Source organism: Ascaphus truei, chromosome 6, assembly GCF_040206685.1.
Source record: "Ascaphus truei isolate aAscTru1 chromosome 6, aAscTru1.hap1, whole genome shotgun sequence".
NCBI lineage: Eukaryota > Metazoa > Chordata > Amphibia > Anura > Ascaphidae > Ascaphus > Ascaphus truei.
In genome coordinates this window covers 90,616,231-90,639,198 of record NC_134488.1, presented here as the reverse complement: position 1 = coordinate 90,639,198, position 22,968 = coordinate 90,616,231, and the positions used below count along the sequence as shown (strand labels likewise).

Below are 22,968 nucleotides of genomic sequence, written 5' to 3'. Positions count from 1 at the left end.
CCACCCCACACACACACACACACACACACACACACACACCCCTCTCCCACACACACACACACACACACACACACCCCCTCTCCCACACACACACACACACACCCCTCTCCAACACACACACCCCTCTCCAACACACACACACCTCTCCCACACACACACACCTCCCACACACACCCCTCTCCCACACACACCCCTCTCCCACACACCCACCCCTCTCCCACACACCCACCCCTCTCCCACACACCCACCCCTCTCCCACACACCCACCCCTCTCCCACACACACACCCACCCCTCTCCCCCACACACACACACCCACCCCTCTCCCCCACACACACACCCACACACCCACCCCTCTCACACACACACCCACCCCTCACACACACACCCACCCCTCACACACACACATCCACCCCTCTCCCACACACCACACCACACACCCCACACCCCACATACCCCACACCCACAGTCTCTTTAAGGGAGCTGGCTCTAATTTTTAACGCAATCAGATTTGTACCCCAAGCACCACGCTATAACTTGGTTCAGCTGTACTTTTCATTGCTTGTGAACATGCATAACTCACTTGGCCATACAGCTAAACATGAATAATAATAAAATAGATGGTCACTTCTGGAAGGTGCCAACCTAAGATGGCCGTTGAAGCCCCAAAAAAGTTCTATCCAACATGCGCTGGCATTCTCTAATATACATGTAAAACTACATTTTTTCTTCAGTGGAAACTGGCTTATTTTACAAGATTGGCCAACAAGCTCTTAGAATTTTAAGGAATACATCTGATTTGGAGGAGAGATTTTAACCTAGTTGCTAATTCATCTTTGCACATGGCCATCAGCCAAGGTGAAATCCATAATAAAATTTTATTTTTTCACACTTTTTTGGGAAGTATCTAATTCCGAATTGCATCACAGGACGTAACTGAAGCTCTCTCTTTCTCATTTTTTAAAATAAAACCGTACTATACAAACTAATTAGGAAATATTTTTGGCCGATAGCTTAGTTGAGCACTTGCTACAGAATGCACTTCAACTGTACATGCCTGTATGTAAATGCTATGGCCTTTCTATAAAGCATATAAAACAAGTGTACTGCATGCCTGAATAAGGAATACAAGAAAAGTTTAGATTACCTAGACTCTTGCTTTCCATAGGAATCGTCTCTCTTATCTGAGAAGTCTGTACTTGCAGTTAGCTGAGAGCTTCGTGTGATAGGTCCACCGATTCTCTCCCTGGATTTGCCACTAAACCTGTCCATTTTTTTCTTTTTTGCCAGAGATTTATTTTGCAACTTGTTTCTTTGCACTCTGACATGCAGTTTTCTCGATGATTTACCCAAGGCTTGCAAAGAATTATTCAGGGCCACTTTTTTAGCTTTTTTCCCCTGATTAGGAGTATGACATTTGGCTATCCTCACAGGGCTACAGTTCCTTGCTATTGAAAGACTCTGCTTTTTGGATTTAACCTGAGGTGCATATTTCACACTTTGTTTGGATTTGATGGGCATTGACGGTAACTGAATTTGTGTAGGGGCTAAGCTTCTTGCTCTTGTTTTGCCCAAATGTGCTTCTGTGCTTTGCATTTTTATCTCGGCATCTGCTGTTCGCCGTGTGTTGCTGCTGCCTTTACGTTTGTTAGTAGAAGATGAGACACCTTTTTTTGAGGATTTAGAAATATGTTTTTTGGAGGGAGGAGAGACTGGCTTCTTTGGACAACTATATGAAGCATGCTTGCTTAGACTTCCAATATAAGTGAACTCTCTATTACAGTACGGGCAAATGTGTGATTCTGCCTCTGAGGCTACATTTGCTTTAAAATCTGCCCTTTGCTTGGCTGACTTGTTTTTCTGCAAAATTGCTTTGTGGACTAGTTGATTTTTCTTTTTTAGTGCACTCAATTTCAGCTTGTTAGAAGACATTTTACTGATTTCAATGGTAAAGTTAAGTTTTTTAGGCTGTCCCATACGCCTAAACGAATTGTTTTCAGGGGCTTCCAGAACCACAACCCCATTTTGAGGCTGCACAGTCTGTCTCAAAGGTACTGGATTTTTTTTGGGAGTGTATCTCTTTTTATCGCTTGCAGAAGCACATACCAGAATATGTTTGTGTAATTCAGGCATGTTGTCAACACTTTTTCCACATTTAGTGCAACGTATAGCAGTAGTAAAAGTTTGTGGAATATTGTGAGTAGTAAAATTTGTGGCGGTTGTTCCAATACCCATGGGGTTTTTGTTGTGGTACTGAAAAGGTGGAGGTTTAAAGCTTGGATAATGCTGATTAAGGCCCATGCGAACATCTGGATCTTTTGACTTCTCCCCTGATGCCATTATCTTTATTGTTGTGTACAGCTCTTCTGATGAGTCATTTAAATCACCATCCTCTTCTGGAGATGGAGTCAAGGGATCATCATCCATTCTCCGAGTGTGGATTATATTTACCTTACTGGGATCTGTAAAGTTCTGTGGTCTAAGAGTCCCACTTTCCAATTCATGGTGACTGTATTCTTTATCCGGATGCAAATCCTGCTGATGCTGTTGTAAGTTACAAAGAAAAGCAAATTCCTTTTTGCATATTGAGCAAACAAAAATCTTCCCAACCCCATGAAGCAAAAATCGATGTTCTGAGAGATTTGACACATCTTTAAAAAGTTGCACACAAAATTCACATTTGAAGGGCCATTCTTCCGCATGCACAAAGAGATGCTTGGCAAGATCTTTAATAGAGACGAATGGTGATTCACAAACATTGCACACAAAAGTTTTATTAAATGTTTCAGGAATGGAATCATGTTCACATGTCAGTAAAGGTTGACTTGGCACCACCTCTTCCTCAACCTTCTCCTGTTTAATAAACGCAACTGCAGAAGATTCTGAATTTAAAGAGGAAGAAACAATACAGGACACTGCTGATAGAGGCGGTGGAGAAGAGCATGTGGACGACGATGAAGATGTAGAAGAGGAAGATGATGAGAGGGTAGGAGGACCAGGTGAAGCACAGCCTGAAGGATCATCAGTAAGAGAAGGGGATGGGGATGGTGTTCCAGTAGGTGAAAGAACTGGAAGTGGGGATTGTGTACCAACAGAGAGTGGTGATGGGTATGATGGGGTAGGTGGGACACTACAAGAAGAATCTGGGAGTGAAGGAAGATTAATAGTGAGAAGGGGAGGTGGTGATGTAGCAGCAGTTAAAACAAGAGGACATGGTGGAGGTGATGGTACATCTGATGGAATGAGAAGAGGTGGTGATGGGCATACTGGTGCAGAGGTGGTCTCAAGTAAATCAGGTGATGCGTTATTAGAAGGAAGAGTTATTTCATCACATGGACCAACACTCAATTGTGGAAGTATTTGCTGCTCTTCTGTTTCACAGGGTAGCAGGGCACTGTCAGATTGTTGAACATTTTCTACAGCTACTTCCATTCCATCATACTCATTTAATAGAACTTTTTTCAGCATGCATGTTGTAGGTTTCTTCTTTTTGATACCAATACATGGCGAGTGCATCAAATTATTCCCTTTGTATTCCTTAACCTCTGTGTCACAACACGGCTTCTTATTTACACTAAGATCAAGTACAGATTCCCAAGGAACCTGTGATCGGCTTCTGCTATCTGACTTCGGTTTTACTCCACTAGATAAATCCAGGGGTTGCTGGTTGCAAGCATTACCAAATGCGATGTTTGATGTCCAGTCTTTGGATGTTTTAAAGTCGTCAGAGCACATTGGACTCATGTTATCTCTCTCCTCTCTACCAGACAAACTCCATGCAGGGGAGCTGTCACTTTCTAATTTTGGTATTTTTGGAGCAAGTCCCTCATTCCAAGTCGTTTTTCCATCTCCCGGTTTTCCAAATTCTTTTGGAGCTGGGCTGTGTTGTGGAGAACTAGGAGGAGAAGTTGTTCGCCTTTTAAATCTGTTGGACACTGCTGACAAAGAGGAGGACACAGCTGGGCCCAATTTAGGAACCTCTGACAGCAAGGATGGACTTACTGGGGATTTATTGCCATCTTGCATCTGAAGAAGCTGTTTCAGTTTTGAAGATAAGTAGACACTTTTCTCTTTTTGAAATGGTATAGTATCACTTATGGAAACACTAAGTGGCAAGTTCAGAGAACATGAAGGCGTTATTGGCTCAACCTCAACTTCAGTTTTTATTTTTGATAACAGAGGAGGACTGATCGTTCTTCTCTTTTTTGGCTCCTTATTTCCACTGCAAGGGGAATCGTTCAAAGGATCTGATGCAGTTTGCAAGGTTTTTACATTATGAGAAATTTCAACCTTAATAGGTGTAAGCAAACAATTGAGTCCCAACACATCAGCAGAGTTAGTTTCTACTTCAATTACATCACGACTGCTACTGTTGGTGTTTGACTGTATTTTACCATCAATGTAGTAAGTCAGGTTTTCTGATATATTGTTGGAAATATCCATTATGTATACATCATCTGCTTCACCATCCTCTTCAAGTTCTGTATTTGTCACATATATATTTTCGACAGGCTGAGTTTGCTCAGTTTTTAGTTGTGGTTCTTCAAGCAGATGCCCTTTTCGCCTCACACCTTTTGGAATAAGATGGCGCTCATGAACCCTACGTTGGTGCCGACGCATGTTTGTATGGGTTCCAAATACTTTTTTACAGTATTTACATGGATGTAGTTCTCTAGATTCACCATTTTCTTCTCGAAGAAAAGAATGTGATGCTTCCTTGTCAGAGTCCATTATTTTAGAATGCAATCTAAAATGATGTTCATCAGGTGCTTTAAGAGAATCATCAATTATATGTTTTGGACTTTGATCAAATTCACTGGATGTTGATAGAATTAAAGGCTTCCTTTTCGGGCCAGCTTCATGGCGTCGTTCGTGCCTTCGACGATTAATCTGGGTACCAAATGCCTTCCCACAGTACCTGCATTTGAATGCATGGTTTAATGAGGAAACATGAATATGCATATGACGTTCAAGTCCTTGTTTCGTTGTGAACTTTCTCTCACAATGCTGACATGGAAACATAAAAGTCTCTGGTAAATCCCCATTCATTTCTCCTTTGGGTTTTGAAGTTTTAGCAGCAGGTTTCTTTTTTGGGGAGCTTTCTGGAGTTTCATCAGATGTACTTTTATGCTCCTCTAACATTTCTACATTTTCTTCCTCCTGGTTTGCAGACTCTCTTTCAGAACTTTCTTTATGCAAGTCATCAACAAATTCCTGTTCGGTCCTGGCAACGCCCGTCTTATCTTCTGCTATGTTTTGTAGTCCATAGGTAGGAATTGAAATCCGCTCAGGAAGGACATTTTGATTTACCATTTCTTGGATCACAGCAGTCTGCTCCAGAGACAGGACTGGAGAACCTAAAGGCTTTAAATCATCTTCATTAAGAGCTGCAAACAAAACAAAATCAACTTTGTTTATACATGCATGAAAAATGAAATGACATAAGAACTTAACCTTCTACTTATGAACTTTAAAGTAATGTAATAAATATACATATAACAGTACAGCAATTCCAGAAATGTTGCACAGTGTTTTGGGGAATTAATACATTACGCAAATGCTGTCGAGTCTCAATCCCCAAGTAAACAATTTGGTACTATTTGCCATATTTTGAAAGACGAGAATATGCGGCTTCAGAGTTACTGCATTGGACAATCAGAGGCTCTCTCTGCACAATCACATTCAGGCTCGGTAACCGAAAGCTACATACATTTTCTGCTGTGACCCATGGCGAGCAAGTGACAGGAAATGTCATACTTTGTTAATGACAGATAGTCCCTTTGTTCCCAAGTGCATTCAACTAAACCAATCTTACTTTATCGAAGGATCAAATCAACAAAAATGTTAGCACATGATAAAAAAAAAAAAAGGTAGTATTATTGTAGACTGTCCAAAAACAGCACAGACCATTTCTGCACTGAATACTTGCTGCAATAGGAGTCACTAAACTCTAGTTGAATTCTTTCTTTCTACTGAATTTCTAGAACTGGAAGTACTGTACGAAGGCAATTATTCAATATGCTATTAACCAATCTTCTCTGTGCTCAAAAAGAGTTCAGCTATTTTCAGCAACAGAAGAGACAGTGTCTCAGCATACAGAATAGGGCCTAAGGTTGCTATTCAATATGCTGTATAGATGCTTTTCCATATTAGGGAAGCCTTGGAACATCATTCATATGAATTGAGTGAAAAGCCTTCCCTTGCACGAAGATGCTGAGAGTTCTTAATTAATGTGCTGTGAAGCTACTTCCATGTGCTAGCGATAGCTTTTGTCCCATTAATTTGACTGAAGCCAATCTCTTCTCCATCAGGAGGAAGATGTTGGACAGTAATTTAAGAATTTTTCCCCCCTCAATCTCCGAGGAACCGCATTTTCATAATCTACAGTGTAGGATCAGCACTTGCATTCTGAACTGGCTAGCATTCATATTTGAAGTAATCTTTCTCAGTTAAATGCCTCAGACAACTGCACCTGCTACTACCCCAATGCCTCACATTTCCATGCCACTTTCACCAATGCCAAGCTGTATGCAATGCTTTTTTGCTTTCATTTCTGAGGTTTAAGTGCTGTGTAGTTTAAGATTGTACTGCGATATACCAAATACGTAAACATGGGAAGGAAGTTGATCCAGGGAGAAATCTGATTGCCAATATTTGGAGTCAGGACATTTATTTTTCCCCTTACAAGATTATTAGATGATATTTCACTGGGGTTTGTATTTGCTTTCCTCTGGATCAATATACTGTAAATACATAGGATAAAGTATCTGCCATCTAAATTTATCCTAGGTTGAACTTGATGGACATATGTCTTTTTTTCAACCTTCTCTACGATGTAACTATGTACATCCTGGCCATGCAATAAGCACAACACATACTGTACTCTGCTTTTAGCTAGTGAACAAGAATCATGTTTAGTAAAGTTTGGCATGTAAATGAACAGTTCGAGCACTAGATGGCTTGTACACACAGTAGTAATTAGGGAATGTAGGTTAAATTAGTTTATCTAATTAAATACTGGCAGCAGTTAAATCAGACTGACGACATCAGAATATAATGCGTTCCATCTTACCGTCTGGTGAATCCTTCATGTCTATAGAAATTATTTCTGCAGCACTCTTCTTTTCTTGCTCGTGTTTATTTATTTCCACTTTCTTTTTACCATTGAGTGTTTTTCTCTTCCCTGAGGGGGAAAAAAAAAGTCGAACAAGACACTTAGGAACGGAATCTTTTATAGACGTTGCTCTCCATTTAATTGCATGCCCCAAAACATTTTTTCACGGTTCCTTAAGTGAATGTGTTGACAACGTAAAAACAATCCATGTACTTTAACCCTTACGTTCTTATGTGGTGCACAAACCATTTATGGAATTTAGAAAATAGAAAAGGATCCCTCACATGCCTAGTTTTTAATGCAAGACAAAATAAAATCTATGTTTGTTTATTTTAAAAAAAAAGTCCCATTATGCAAGGCTGGAAAATACTTTTTGCTTACATATTGCCGTTATCTTTTTCACCATGTTAACATTTTGTTGAAAGCGTTCCCTGTATTCTCTGTATTGAACAAATCTAAAAGGAAACTATTTTGCTTGGCCTCTGAGCAAGGCGATTATTGTTCCTCTCCTAGAACTTTTTCAGTTAAGCATGCACCCTAAGCTGCCTAACAAAATCCATAATAAATAATGCAGCATTTTTCTACTGTTCTTTTTTGCTTTAAGACAAATCTATATTTTCAAAACTATTACACAATCTTAAAAGTATGAAACTGGTGAAATGGCAGAGACGGTGTTACTTGGCTGTGTATTTCCCCTTTTTCACTGCAATACTTGTTGGTGAATAAGACAGTGTCATTAAGGTAGAATAGAGACCATGCTTTTTAACCCTAGGCTGCCAGAGGCCAGCAACACATTACAAAGATGGTTCCCCTGGAACCGAGGGGGTTAAGAACCCTCCATGGTGGAAAAGCTGGTTATTAAAACATTCCACCATTAATAACCCGTAACTTTGTAATAATACTATATATTTTTAAAAAAAGTGTAAAATCAGATGGTTTTAATTAAAAAAAAAATTGTCTAAAGAAAAAAGGTTGGTAAATATATATATATACAGGCATACCCCGCTTTAAGGACACTCACTTTAAGTACACTCGCGAGTAAGTACATGTCGCCCAATAGGCAAACGGCAGCTCGTGCATGCGCCTGTCAGCACGTCCTGAACAGCAATACCGGCTCCCTACCTGTACTGAAGCTGTGCGCAAGCGGAGAGACTATAGAGCATGTTACAAATGTGTTATTTACATCAGTTATGCACGTATATGACGATTGCAGTACAGTACATGCATCGATAAGTGGGAAAAAGGTAGTGCTTCACTTTAAGTACATTTTCGCTTTACATACATGCTCCGGTCCCATTGCGTATGTTAATGCGGGGTATGCCTGTATATATTTTTGGAAAAATTTGCTGTCAACTCCATTCATTAAACACAAAGCACAGCTAGATGAGCGAGAACCCCAACAACGGTTATGTCACAACATTATGAAAGAATTCTCAAAACATTTGCAGAGACTACCATCTTGGAACAGATTTTGGGAGTAAATTAATGCATTTGTAAGCACATGGGACCAATTTGCATATGAAAGGATGGATGTATTGCCTGGTTTAGCTCAGTGTCTAGAGGAAAAACTAGGCTGAATGAATAATTAGCAAATGATATTTCTTAGTAAAGGTAAACTCCACATACACTTAATGTGAGGTTCACATATATGCATTAAACCAGCATTGCACCTATGTACATTCAAATTTTCCATCCTCCCCATGTTGGAGTTCAGTGCATGCAAGACAAATAACATCTCCATACAGGTACAGTATAACACTTTGTATCCAAGAATTGAAATGACACCCACTAGTATTATGTCAGTCTGCTAAATAAAATTGAAGTGTAACGTCATGGATGGAAAAATCCTTGCGCCTGGCTGCCTAAACATGTAATCCTGGCACTTATGTGGCGGCGCCTTGCTGACTGACCTGTCAAGTCACCAGTGCAAACAGCAACAGTGCAACCTATCCCGCTTTGCTAGCAGGAGGGAGCCATACCCTCCGTTGGCAGCTAAATTGTGGCAGGGGGGTGGGGAGGAGCGAGTGCCTCTGTGTGTGTCACAGATACACACTGACCAGGCTGCAGGGTGAGGAAGAGGTGGCATTGCAGGTGACTTTCCCCTCCTTCCCCTACCACCCACCCTCCCCCACATTGGCTCCTACATTTTTCTCCATGCATGAGCGCCGGGTGTCCTGCCTTTACGTGCGCTCGGGGGGCATTGCGGGTAGTTGAGCTCTCTGGAAAGTTAGATTTTTTTGTTTACCTAAGCGTCGAGCGCGGATGAGCATGTGTGCCCGTGCACACAGCGCGAGCGGGACTTACATATATCTATATATGTAAGTAACCGCCGCAAGTGCCGCCCGCTCAGCGCTAGCGGGGACGCAGCCTAACAGTGCCACTTTGCTATGAAGCAATCTGCCCAATTTTGTGTGCAATCTGCCTCTTCTGCCCTCAGTAATAAATCTTCATTCAATTTCTCACAAGAAGTTGCAAGTAGTAATCTACTTTTTAGGGGATGCTGTCACTTTCTACATGTATATTGTGTTGGCTACACAGACAGTTCTAATAATGCACACCCTCCAAATGCACAAATTTAGCATGTACACTACGTTTTTGGGTCCTGCAAGATGAGCCGTGTTTGTGATAAGCTGTATAAGATAAGGGATTTCAATAGAAATTGCTTGTAAGTACATTTATCTAACGTTAGAACTACAGGGGAACCTACTATGTGCAAAATGTTTGAAGGTCCGATAAAGCTGTGAAGCCACTTCTCTATTTTAGGAAATCTCTGAGCTTCATTCATATTTTATAAGGGTCTTTATTGGAAGGGGATAAAATGTTAAACCAAGTATATTTGACATCACATCATACTTCAGGCCCTGGAAAGAATTAGTGACCTACTCCATCTAGTTTCTTCCTGGTAAGACAGCACTGAACCTGCTGTGGGAATTCTGTGTAAGGAAAACACCATTTACCAAATCCCTACATTGAAAATGTGCACAATACATATCGTTCTTTCAGACAGATCAAACTGCTTAAGGGAAAAGGCTCCAACAGAAAACCCAATAAGCCCCAATAAAACTGAAGTCAAATCAACTGCTGCACGTAGAGAACAAACTATTTACCAGCAATTTAGCAGATCAATAAATAAACAGGGCATATTCTAGATCAGCGGTGCGCAAACTGGGGGGGCACGAGATTTTTTTTGGGGGGGTGGGGGGCGGCGCGGACAGTTGCAGAGGTCCTGCGCTTTCCCCAAATGCATTTAAATGAAATGTCGGGGGACCGCACGAGGTCTCTGCAACCTCTACTTACCGAGGTTCAGCCGGCTCCAGGACGCATTACCATGGCAACACGGCATCAAATGACGCAGTGGGGTCATGTGTCGTCACAGTTTTCACAGTAACATGAAATCAAATTATGCTGCGGGTCATGTGACGTGACACGATAAGGAGGGGGGGGGGGTGCACCATGGCGAGTAGGCACGGGGGGCGCGCAGCAAAAAAAGTTTGCGCCCCGCTGTTCTAGTTCATAATGCACCAATAAGGATTACGTTTAAATAGGCCACAGAATAGGCAGTTTTACAATATCAAAGCCATTACTTTCATTGAACCTTTTTTCTTTACATTGTCATTCAAACCAGACCACCAGTACGGTAATGCTAGACCAGCAGTTCTCAAACTTTTTTAGATTATTGCTAACAAAATGGTTTGACCAATTCCAGGCAGTGTCCTGAGCTCATAGGGAAATACTCTTAAGCAGGCCTGCACAACATGGAGGGTGGTTTGTCGGTGGCAGGGGAGGGTGGTTTGTCGGTGGCAGGGGAGGGCGGTTTGTCGGTGGCAGGGGAGGGCGGTTTGTCGGTGGCAGGGGAGGGCGGTTTGTCGGTGGCAGGGGAGGGCGGTTTGTCGGTGGCAGGGGAGGGCGGTTTGTCGGTGGCAGGGGAGGGCGGTTTGTCGGTGGCAGGGGAGGGCGGTTTGTCGGTGGCAGGGGAGGGCGGTTTGTCGGTGGCAGGGGAGGGCGGTTTGTCGGTGGCAGGGGAGGGCGGTTTGTCGGTGGCAGGGGAGGGCGGTTTGTCGGTGGCAGGGGAGGGCGGTTTGTCGGTGGCAGGGGAGGGCGGTTTGTCGGTGGCAGGGGAGGGCGGTTTGTCGGTGGCAGGGGAGGGCGGTTTGTCGGTGGCAGGGGAGGGCGGTTGGAGGTGGCAGGGGAGGGCGGTTGGAGGTGGCAGGGGAGGGCGGTTGGAGGTGGCAGGGGAGGGCGGTTGGAGGTGGCAGGGGAGGGCGGTTGGAGGTGGCAGGGGAGGGCGGTTGGAGGTGGCAGGGGAGGGCGGTTGGAGGTGGCAGGGGAGGGCGGTTGGAGGTGGCAGGGGAGGGCGGTTGGAGGTGGCAGGGGAGGGCGGTTGGAGGTGCAGGGGAGGGCGGTTGGAGGTGCAGGGGAGGGTGGTTGGAGGTGCAGGGGAGGGTGGTTGGAGGTGCAGGGGAGGGTGGTTGGAGGTGCAGGGGGATGATTGGAGGTGCAAGGGGGGAGAGTGATGTGAGGTGCAGGGGGGGAGAGTGGTGTGAGGTGCAGGGGGGAGAGTTATGTGAGGTGCAGGGGGAGAGTGATGTGAGGTGCAGGGGGGAGAGTGATGTGAGGTGCAGGGGGGAGAGTGATGTGAGGTGCAGGGGGGAGAGTGATGTGAGGTGCAGGGGGGAGAGTGATGTGAGGTGCAGGGGGGAGAGTGATGTGAGGTGCAGGGGGGAGAGTGATGTGAGGTGCAGGGGGGAGAGTGATGTGAGGTGCAGGGGGGGAGAAGGATGTGAGGTGCAGGGGGGAGAAGGATGTGAGGTGCAGGGGGGGAGAAGGATGTGAGGTGCAGGGGGGGAGAAGGATGTGAGGTGCAGGGGGGAGAAGGATGTGAGGTGCCGGGGGGGAGAGTGATGTGAGGTGCAGGGGGGGAGAGTGATGTGAGGTGCAGGGGGGGAGAAGGATGTGAGGTGCAGGGGGGGAGAAGGATGTGAGGTGCGGGGGGGGAGAGTGATGTGAGGTGCAGGGGGGGAGAAGGATGTGAGGTGCAGAGGGGGAGAAGGATGTGAGGTGCAGGGGGAGAAGGATGTGAGGTGCAGGGGGAGAAGGATGTGAGGTGCAGGGGGGAGAGTGATGTGAGGTGCAGGGGGGAGAGTGATGTGAGGTGCAGGGGGGGAGAGTGATGTGAGGTGCAGGGGGGGGAGAAGGATGTGAGGTGCAGGGGGGGGAGAAGGATGTGAGGTGCAGGGGGGGAGAAGGATGTGAGGTGCAGGGGGGGGAGAAGGGTGTGAGGTGCAGGGGGGGGAGAAGGGGTGAGGTGCAGGGGGGGGAGAAGGGTGTGAGGTGCAGGGGGGGGAAAGGATGTGAGGTGCAGGGGGGGTGGGATGTGTGTGGTGTGCAGGGGGGTATTGTGTGTTTGTGGAGAGGGAGTATTATGTGTGTGAGTGAGGGGAAGAGATGGGGGTATAAGAGATAGATGGGGAGTATCGTAAAGGTTGATAGTGAGGGGTTCTGGGGGAGATATGAGGATGATGATGAGAGGTGCTGGAGGAGAGATGATGATGATGATGATGATTTTACCCGTGCGGCCCACTTTTTTTTTCCATGGAGCATTTCGGCCCTTCTCATTTTACGAGTTGTGCAGGCCTGCTCTTAAGGCTCCAAACTGCATTACCGCCTCCAAAGTCACGCCCCTCAATGCCTTGCAGCTCTGGATGCCAAGCATTGTAGGTAGCGATTTCGGCAGCTGCTGCTGTAATCGAGAGCTATACCACCCACACTAAGGTGCAGTTTGACGTCTTAAGTGTACAGTACCTGCATGGGTTCAGGATCCCACTACACTGCCTAGAATCTGCCATGAAATTTTTTTTGGCAAACCCACTATGGGAATCCTCAAAAGTATTTCTCAGACACTGTAGCTCATCTGAATGATTTTATCTCAAAAACACCCTTATAAATTATGAACGTTTGATTTGCTACAGCAGCTATTGATGGTGTGTACATATTTCTTGCTAGAGGCTTTCCCCAAGAATGGTCATGTGTAGTCAGTACTTCACGCCAACGATTTCAAAGACAAGCAAATACAAAAACTTTGATGTGATCAACACGCCAAGACAAAATCCCTGGATACAGCCCTATCGTGCAATTATATACATACCATTTTCCTGTACTATTCTGTGTAGACCGGAATTGCTACATAATGTATTTTAGAAGTAAGTCATAAGGTTTTCATTTCTACATTGATGGACCGTATATAGAATTGATGTTGCATATTCAAAATTCACCTTTGAAAATATTAGAACGCAGTTCAGGATAAGGATGTTGGATTTAGGCAGGCCAAGCAATAGCAGACCTACTGTAGATCAGAGTGATAAGTGATTCATAGCCCAATAATGCTTATTGTTGTATCATCAGTTGATTGTTGTACAGGACTCAGCAAATTGGCCACATTCCGGTTAATAACTCCATACAGAAATGCAACAAAAATAAATGAGAAAGTTTCCGATGCATGCAAGACGAGGAATGCACACCATGGAATGTTTATTTTAAAGTGGCAGTTACTCGATAGAATTTGTTTTTTCCCTATTTTTAACACAGGTGGGATGCAGGGTGTATCCAAAGCTAAAATGAACGTGGCCCATCGGGTTGCAGAGATACTTCCGGGGGAAGGTGCTGCCCTTTCCTCCCTTCTAGGAGAACAAGAAAGATTTAAGTCTTGCGCGCTTCCTATTCGCCTAATTGACACAGAGGATTTATACAACCAGGAATTACCGTGCTGCATTTTTCGGTAAGTATTTCTGAAACCATGGGTACCAAGAGCTGAAATTAACCTATGCCTATAACCTATTAACCTCCTGCCTATGTAAAAAAAAAAAAGGTATGCCTTCAACTTGAAATGCAGGATGATTTACAAAGAACATGCCCCTTGAAGATAAACCTTTTTGTTCTCCATTCACTTTGATCATCTCCATGCTACAATGAAAACTATAAAAACATATTAAGGTCATTTAGGGAAGGCTATTAAAGGGCAACTGTTGATATTTTCTATTGGTGAGCTAAGAGAAAGGATTTTTTAAAAGGTTACAATTTGTAACATAGTGGAGTAGCAATGAAAGTAAATGTAAACCTCAGGACTGTAACAAGGGGTGGAGAAAAATATTAAGCTGGGAAGACACGTAGGAGCAAGACAGATTTTTTTGTTTAGGCAGAGGTCTGTTAATCTGTCAGCAGCTGTTTGTGGGTGCGCGTCAGTATATGAGACTGATGCACAGACACTACTTTACCCCCGTTACAGGGTGTAGAGGGAGAGGGGGGTTGGCCCGGTATTAAAGGGGTTGCACGCCATATGGCCACCCCCTGACCTCACCAGGGAGGCAAGGGGTTAATTGGACTGCGATCCAGGAATGTGGCTTACACCTTGTCATGTCAGGAAACTGTATGTTCCCCTGTTCCCATGTTTCATTATAATCCTGTATTTTAATGTTTTAAAGTGCATTTCTGTATCTCCAGTTCTGGAGGTCACAGAGAGTTGATATTTGGCAATATGTGGAGTCACTGTAGGCATTAAAAAAAACTGGCAAATTTCGACCCACTGAGCCCACCAGAATGGAACTTATTAATATGTGTAGATATTAAAGTATATATGTATGGTATTTTGGATCTGCTCTGAAAATGCAGACCATCTGCTATGCTAATAGGTCATGAAGGGCAGCCGGCTGATTGAGCCTAAGCACTGTGATCAAAAGTTAACTGCCCGGATTGTTTACACTAAGTACTAATCAACAGACCAAGTTAATCGACAGACTCTGCCACTCTAATTGTTACCTGAGGGTGGAGAATCATCAAACTGGAGTGGTTTGTAAGTGTTATGTCTACACCTACAAACAATGCAGATAGTTCATTTGGTAAACTGGTCGTCGCCCCTGATTTAATTATGGGGCTACCCATAGAGTTCCAGTGCACATGGGCTAATTAGCTGGGGGGCATGGGTTAATCTGTGTCTCCACGTTAGGGATTGGATACAGATAATTGTTCACCAATAGTCTGTATTCAATGTTAAGAATAGGGTTACAAGGGTATATAAACTGTGTCAACCCTACAGTTTTCAGGTCTTCTGATACCATCTTGAATGTCACCGGATTGCTGGAGAATTGCTAGCTGATACTTCTCCATCCCCCAACCCTAAGTAAGTGTTACCTTCTTGTCTGTTAATTGTACTATATTGCTGTGTTCACCTTTTTTAAGGAATAAATATATTTTATTATATCTAAGCCTCGTTCAGTTCAACCCAGATATTTGGTGATCATTATATCTTGTCATAAGTTACCGTGACACAGGGTTGCTCCCATTGGCATGATTGAGCAGAGGAGTGCAGACTCCAAGAGCACTTGATCTCGCTGCTCCCCCCCTCACCATAGTAAGCGGGGTAGTTCTGACTTACCGTCAGTAACCTCGACAACCAGTAGCAGCGCTCCTAGTCATGCTTTGTGCTCCCACTAGCAAAGCATGGGGGGGGGGGGGCATGCTGCTACTGGTCATGGAGGTGACTGACAGTCGGCACCGGGCTACTGGGCTCAGCATCGGTGCTAGGGATTACATGTTAGGCACCCAAGATTTTTCCATTCCTAATATTGTCGGTCGATCTCAAGGGATGATTAGTTTAATGCAGTAACCACTTCATTTTTTAATATACCAGCACATAAGATACATATCTCAGGAACCAGAGAGGGAGGATAGGAGAAAGGGGATCCTTGAAGCTAAGAATAGTGCATATCTGCTCCAGAAAACCCTCTGGTTCAGATCCAGTAATAAATTTAAAAAAAAAAGTATGTTGGAGTAGGGGGGGGGGGGGGGGGGGGAGGTTGGGTACATCCAGGAGCAATCACATGATGACACCAAACATCTTCTGTTTCAAGCTGACTGCCCTGCAGAGCTGCCAGCCCGGGCGATCACCACCTTAGAAAACTAGCAAGTGCCCATGATGTACCTGCTAGGGCAATATTAAAGGTTAAAGACTACTGCCTTAAAAAATATATATATAGTTCCTTCCAAGACCCCTGGGTCCCCGAGATACTTAAAATTGGAAGATGGCGCCGGTATCGCTCGCATGTTTAAAGGTTCCACCTCACACAAGTCAATAGAAAGTCGCAAGAGATGATGTCACTGCTTCCATTTGACATGCGGGAACTACCGGCATCACCGTCCGATGTAAGTATCTTGGAAAGCAGGCGGTCCCCAGAGTTGAAATCAATTGAGTTCAGCTCCCGGGACCCCATGCTTCCCACATACTAGAACAAAACAAAAAAAAAAAGGAAGTATAACCACTTTAAGAGGCCTAAAAGTTTTACAAATTTGGCACAAAAGTAACTGAAAACCTGCAGCATATGATTGGGACTGGGGAGAACACACCTTTTACATTGTTGTGTATGTTGCTGGCCTCTCTGGCAGTGAATGGGTTTAATGTTGATTTTGACACCTGCAGTGGAAATGCTGTACAAAATCGAGAGATGAAACAGGCCTGGGAAACGTATGGAAGCAGTCAAGTTTTTGGCGTGCTTGGAATAGCGAAGGAAAAAGGTTTCATTCCCACCCTCCCCACCCCCCATCCTTCTTTAACATCTATTTTTTTGCCTTGGGGGGCAAAAATGGCAAATGGCACTGAAGAATGGCAATGAAAACATAAAAGTAGGTCAAGAACACAGAAAAATACTACTTAGAAAATGTGGGATCCAAATTACACAGAGGATCAAAATAAAATTATATTAAAAACTGAAGCAATGCTGTATTAAAAGATCACCCAAAAAGTATGAAGATGACCTATTTGCTCACACTACAAAAGTACCAGAATTACCATTCCAGTGTTGTATTTATAGACGCATAGGAGAGACGCAATGTAAAAATCTGCATTTAAAAAGTCTGGGAGCAGTAATGTGATACATACGTTTAAACAAGGAATGTGCCTTAGGACATCAACTCTTTATAAGACCGTTCTCCGCACAGAAAAAGACCGTTCTCCGCACAGAAAAAGACCGTTCTCCACAGAAAAAGACCGTTTTCCGCACAGAAAAAGACCGCTTCACATGTATTTATATACATTGTGCATGAAGGTCTCAGGCAATGTAAATGACAAATTTGACAATTGCAAAATATAAAAAAAAGGGGAAAAAATATATAACCTTAAAAGTTATGTACATCTGATAAAATGAGTTAAAGTTGTAAGCTATTCAGTCCGCTCCTTTACTTCAGAAGCAAAATGCAACTTTGGTAGGCAAGACAGTTGTCAGAGGGTATTAATTTAAAAAAATGGACACAACGTTTGGATTTTACATCCCTATTTACGTAACTAAAAATGTATGGAAAAAAAACAATTACAAGAATTTAAAAAAAGTGTCAGCATCGGTTTGCAACTCATAGCAAAAGGCAACAAATCAGTACAATCCAGTTTTTATCTGCTGTTTAGTACGAATAAAAACACTCAAGAAAATTAATACATACATACATACATACATACATACGACACACCAACAACTTTTTTTTATCCTGTGACTAAGCTTTCTTGACCTATAAAAGGCTAAAATAAAAAAGGCCTGTCAGACTCTCACACCTTTGAAGAGAATGTGGAATAAATCTGAAGCCCCAATTCATTAGAAATTAAATCATTTGTTATACATGTTATCTAGCTAAAGCTAGGTCCATATTTGTTTAACCCAAAGGATGAAAATAACTTGTTGCAGAGGACAGTGTATTCACTGATGCAAAAACACATGTACATTACATACATTAACAGCCTCCAAAACAGTATTCCCCTTAAAACACATTGACACAACAAATTACTTCAGGCAGTAACTACACTAGAATTGTCACACCCCTCCCCCCCTTTCCGTACCATGCATTTTAGCTCCGGCAACTCTCTCCCCATTTCCCAGTGATATTTCCCAGTATTGTTATGGATCAGAGATCGATATAGATATATTATATACACACATACACGTCATTTGCATGTCATTTCCCAGAATCCCTTGCTGCAGTGAAAGCACTGCATGCTGGGCGATAATGGTGAAACCACACAAATAAATCAAAAGATTATACACAGCCCCCTATAGTTGCACTCAAGGTAGGTGACAAAATGAATATAATGTCAATTCAACAATGGCTAGATAATAGCCAAATCCTGATGTAGGGATACACTACCAAAAGGTCACACTGAAATGTAAAAATAAAAAAAACTTTAATAGTATATGCTGTAAAAAACGACGAAACACTATAAAAATGCACAACAGTGCACAAATAAAATCCTCAAATGTGTTTGGTCACGGTACTATGTGAACACAATGTGTTAAAAATATAGCTGATAGTGGAACAAACGCTATATATAAGGCTGCAAGGTAAAAAATACAGGTATCCTCAATGAAAATGGATTCTGCAGTGTTGCATAACACCCAGCAAAACCTCTATAAGTAACCACAGTATATAATATAACTTGGTCTCTTAGGGGTCTTTTAGACCAGCTCAATGGGGTCAGGATAGACAGAGGATACTTGCAGTGCCCACATTGAAAGTAATATATCCCTGGTAACGTAGATCCCTGCTGCAAGATAGAATATACAGGTATCCTCAACGAAAAAGGATTCTGCAGTGTTGTAATACACCCAGCAAATATTCTATAGGTAACCACAGTATATAATATAACTTGGGCTCGATGAGGACCTTTAAACAAGCTAAATAGGGTCAGGGTACACAGAGGATACTAGCAATGTCCGCGTTAAAAGTTAATTATCCCAGGTAACGCACACCGCAGGTGTGCAATAACATATCCCTGGGAAATGTGAGCAACGCAGAACCCAGTAGGGTACAATACGACCTGATAATCGTGAACCTTGAGCAGCCGTTGAGCTCCGTGTGCAATCAGGAGCTGCCGTTACTCCAAAGCACAAGCCGTGCATGCGTCAACGTGATGACGTCACGGCGTTCCCCCCATTTTTACATTTCAGTGTGACCTTTTGGTAGTGTATCCTACATCAGGATTTGGCTATTATCTAGCCATTGTTGAATTGACATTATATTCATTTTGTCACCTACCTTGAGTGCAACTATAGGGGGCTGTGCATAATCTTTTGATTATTTGTGTGGTTTCAAGTGTTTTCTCCCTTGCACCAGGTTGATTTGTGTTTCTATGTCTGTTGGTTTGGTGTAGCGACGTATATTCTGTGTGTATACGATAATGGTGATACTCAGGAAAAAAGGGGATCCAACGCTCTACGGTTTTGCTTATAATGCTTATTTATTTGTGCCACACAACGTTTCGACCTAACAATGCAATGGATATTACAGGCAAAAGGTGGCACATTGTGTGCTCATTTGCAGGTCATTTCCCAGAATCCCTTGCTGCAGTGGGAGCACTGTATGCTAGGTGATAATGGTGAAAGGCAGGGTTGCAGACCTGTCTAAGACATGTGAATGTGCTCACAAGGTGTGTGTGTGTGTGTGTGTATGTATGTGTGTATGTGTGTGTAGTGCAGAATAAATGAGTTCTTCAGTATTAGGCGATACCTTTTTTATTTTGACTAACAATTTATGTCATAGGACAAGCTTTCGAGAGTTTTCCTCTCTTCTGGATATTATATTATCTGTATGTGTGTATGTGTACGTGTATATGTGTGTATGTGTATGTGTGTATGTGTGTGTATGTGTGTGTGTGTGTGTATGTGTGTATGTGTGTGTGTGAAAAACACACACACACACACACACACACACACACACACACACACACACACACGTCTCTGGAGCTGAACCCCATTCGTTTCAGCCCCCCTCACACACACACACCCCCCTCACACCCCCCCCCCCCACACACACACACACACACACACACACACACACCCACCCCTCTCCCACACACACACACCCACACCCACCCCTCTCCCACACACACACCCACCCCTCTCCCACACACACACCCACCCCTCTCCCACACACACCCACCCCTCTCCCACACACACACCCACCCCACACACACACACACACACACACCCCTCTCCCACTCACACACCCATCCCACACACCCATCCCACACACACACACACACACACACACACACACACACACACACACACACACCCTCTCCCACACACACACACACACACACACACACACACACACACACACACACACACGTCTCTGGAGCTGAACCCCATTCGTTTCAGCTCTGGGGACCCACAGCTACCAGAGATACTTACCTCTGTATGAGGTGCCGGTTGCAACGCTGGGTTTCACTATACTGTATGTCTGCATTTCAAAGCTGCCGTACCCTGTGGGCCAATAGGAGCAGTAATGTCATTAGATGCAGCTTCCTATTGGCCAATGTGACGTGGAAGCTGAAAACAATAGGAGATATCGTGACTCCCCTTCAGAGGCAAGTGTCTCTGGAAGCAGGGGGTCCCCAGAGCTGAAATTAATGGGGTTTAGCTCCAGAGAATCCCTGCTTCAAACCTGTATTAAAAAAGAAAACACCCCCTCACAAAAGTAGCTGGGACTGCCTCTTTAAACAGCCATACAATATGAAGCCACAAGATTTGGTAGCCATATTAAACTCCCTCCAGGGAACAAAGGGATCCCCAGAGATAAAAAAATAAAAAATTAATGCAGGTTAGCACTTGGGGGCCTGGTTCCAATGCTGCAAGAAAAATAGATTAAAAAAATTAAAACGATCAGGCTGGATTACCTATTGTAGTATAAAATAAATAATTTTGACCAAGAAACAAAATAAATACAGGATGCATAGCACAAAGTTTGCTTAGTGACCAATCACCTTTTCCAACAAGGATTAATATGGTTATATTCTACCATAAATCTGAGGCTACCATACATAAAGACATCTTCCATTATGACTCATTCACTGAAATAAAAAAAAAATGCAATCTACATTTACATTAGCACTTTCTTTTTTTAAAGTAAGGGTAATGAGTCATGAGAGCATTCTGTGGTGAAGCAGGAAGGGGGATTTCCGTGTAAGTTTTTTTTTTTTCTTTCTTAAATAGGGATTGCTGAATTGTTTCGAACCACTACAGCACTGGAGAGCAATGATCCACAATGCACTGCTTCAGTATCATACAGCACTGGATGCTAAACAGTAGGTCTGAAAGCAATAGTTATAAATGACAGTACACATGCTTTCTACGCTTGAGCAATTGAAGGAAATATTCTGCAAAGGTTTCTAGGATGATCAATATCATCAGAATGATTATAGTTGGAGAAGTCACAAACATACCCAAACATACCCATCTGTAAAAACTTTCAATAATTACTTTCTCATATTTTTCGATAATATCTAAAGCTTTTAAACTGAAGTACAGGGGGTCTTCTCTATCGGTCGGTCTGTTACCCAAGGAGATTATCTGATGCAAAATACAGAATCCCGCGGGAACACATTATCCAACGTCGGAACGTATTATCGACTCTCACCACCGTGGATTAACATTGGATGCGCAATCCAATGTTTTGCTATCTGATGGCGATTTGCGGGACGTATTCCGGCAGATAATCGTGGACTGCCTGTATATGATAAGACAGGGGCGCACAAACTGTTTTTTATTGTGTCCCCGTGCCTGCTCTCCATGGTGCCGCCGCCCCCCAACCCCATCTCGCGATGCGTCTTTGGGTTGTGTGATGTCACGTTACCGTGGCGTCACATGACCCGCGGTGTTGCCATAGTAGCGCGTCCTGGAGCCGGCTGAACCTCGTTAGTAGAGGTTGCAGAGGCCTCGCGCAGTCCCCGGCATTTAATTTAAATGCCTGGGTGGGGGGGGGGGGGGGGAGAAAGAGAGAGCACGGGACCTCTGCAACTGCCCACGACCCCCAAAGAGATCATATATTTATTTTGAACAGCTGCTTTGAACAAGTCAACTCAACTTTAGGTAAGAGAAGGAAGAGCCATGGTACAAAGCAACAAAGTAATATGAATCACTGACTCATAATTGGATACTTCTGAAAAATGTAATTGAGACTTAAAGCAGGAAGGGATGGGAGCTGTGTCACAATCACCATTCCCACAACCGAGAGGCTGAAAGACCAGTCTGAGGTATCATTTGTAGTGTAACTAGATCACAAACCAAATCATGATTTGTAGAAGCTGTTAATGACTCAGCGAGCCCTGTTTGTTCAAACTATCTACCCTTATTTCCTTATGATTCATCATAAATAGTACTACATTTGACAGCAAATAATCCAAAAGGTATTTATAAGAATGTAAATGAAGAAATTACCAATTCTGATAAACTCCAAATATCCAGAGATATGTAGCTAGCTAGCTACATACAGGCAGTCCTTGGTTATCCAACGGAATCCGTTCTGGAAGTAGCGTTGGATAGTGAAACCGTTGTAAAGTGAGTCCCATGTTAATCAGTGGCGGTGAGCGTTGGATAACGCTTTCAGGCGTCGAAAAACGGCCCATAGGGAGGCATTGTAAAGCGTTGGATAAGCCATTCATTGTAAAGTGAAACGTTGGATAACGAGGACTACCTGTACATACATATTTAGTGCACGACAGTTTATTTACTCAAGGCACTGACACACACCATCTTTATTAAATTGATAGAATTTCCATCCTGCAGTTAATTTAGACGAAACAAAAGAACTCTGCATCAAATTATTTTGGTCACTTAGTGACCTGAAGAACTACACAGACAGCTAAAGCTAAGGCCGCGCGTATACTGCCAGCGACTGCGACACCGTGTCAAAACAAATGTATTGACGCCGTCGTGTGCGCTTATAGTAGGAAAGACGCGGCAGCTTGGTCGTGATCGCAGGATGTCACTTCAATTGGATTTTTCCAGTGACGTTAGAGTCGTCATCACGTCGCTATTGCCGACAC

General features: G+C 43.4%; 1 protein-coding gene across 6 annotated transcripts in view; it reads right to left on the bottom strand.

Annotated features, from left to right (window-relative positions):
- Positions 1–22,968, bottom strand: part of PRDM2 (PR/SET domain 2) — a 113,061-nt gene that overhangs the window by 4,450 nt on the left and 85,643 nt on the right. For 5 of the 6 annotated variants that reach the window (XM_075605061.1, XM_075605060.1, XM_075605066.1 and 2 more), the window contains 2 exons: positions 7,071–7,181; positions 1,146–5,385 (listed from right to left, as the gene is read on the bottom strand). In XM_075605061.1, the coding sequence (XP_075461176.1) occupies positions 1,146–5,385; positions 7,071–7,181 (4,351 nt within the window). Of the gene's footprint in view, positions 1–1,145; positions 5,386–7,070; positions 7,182–20,335; positions 20,522–22,968 lie in introns of those variants that run through there. The other variant, XM_075605062.1, reaches the window with a different exon arrangement.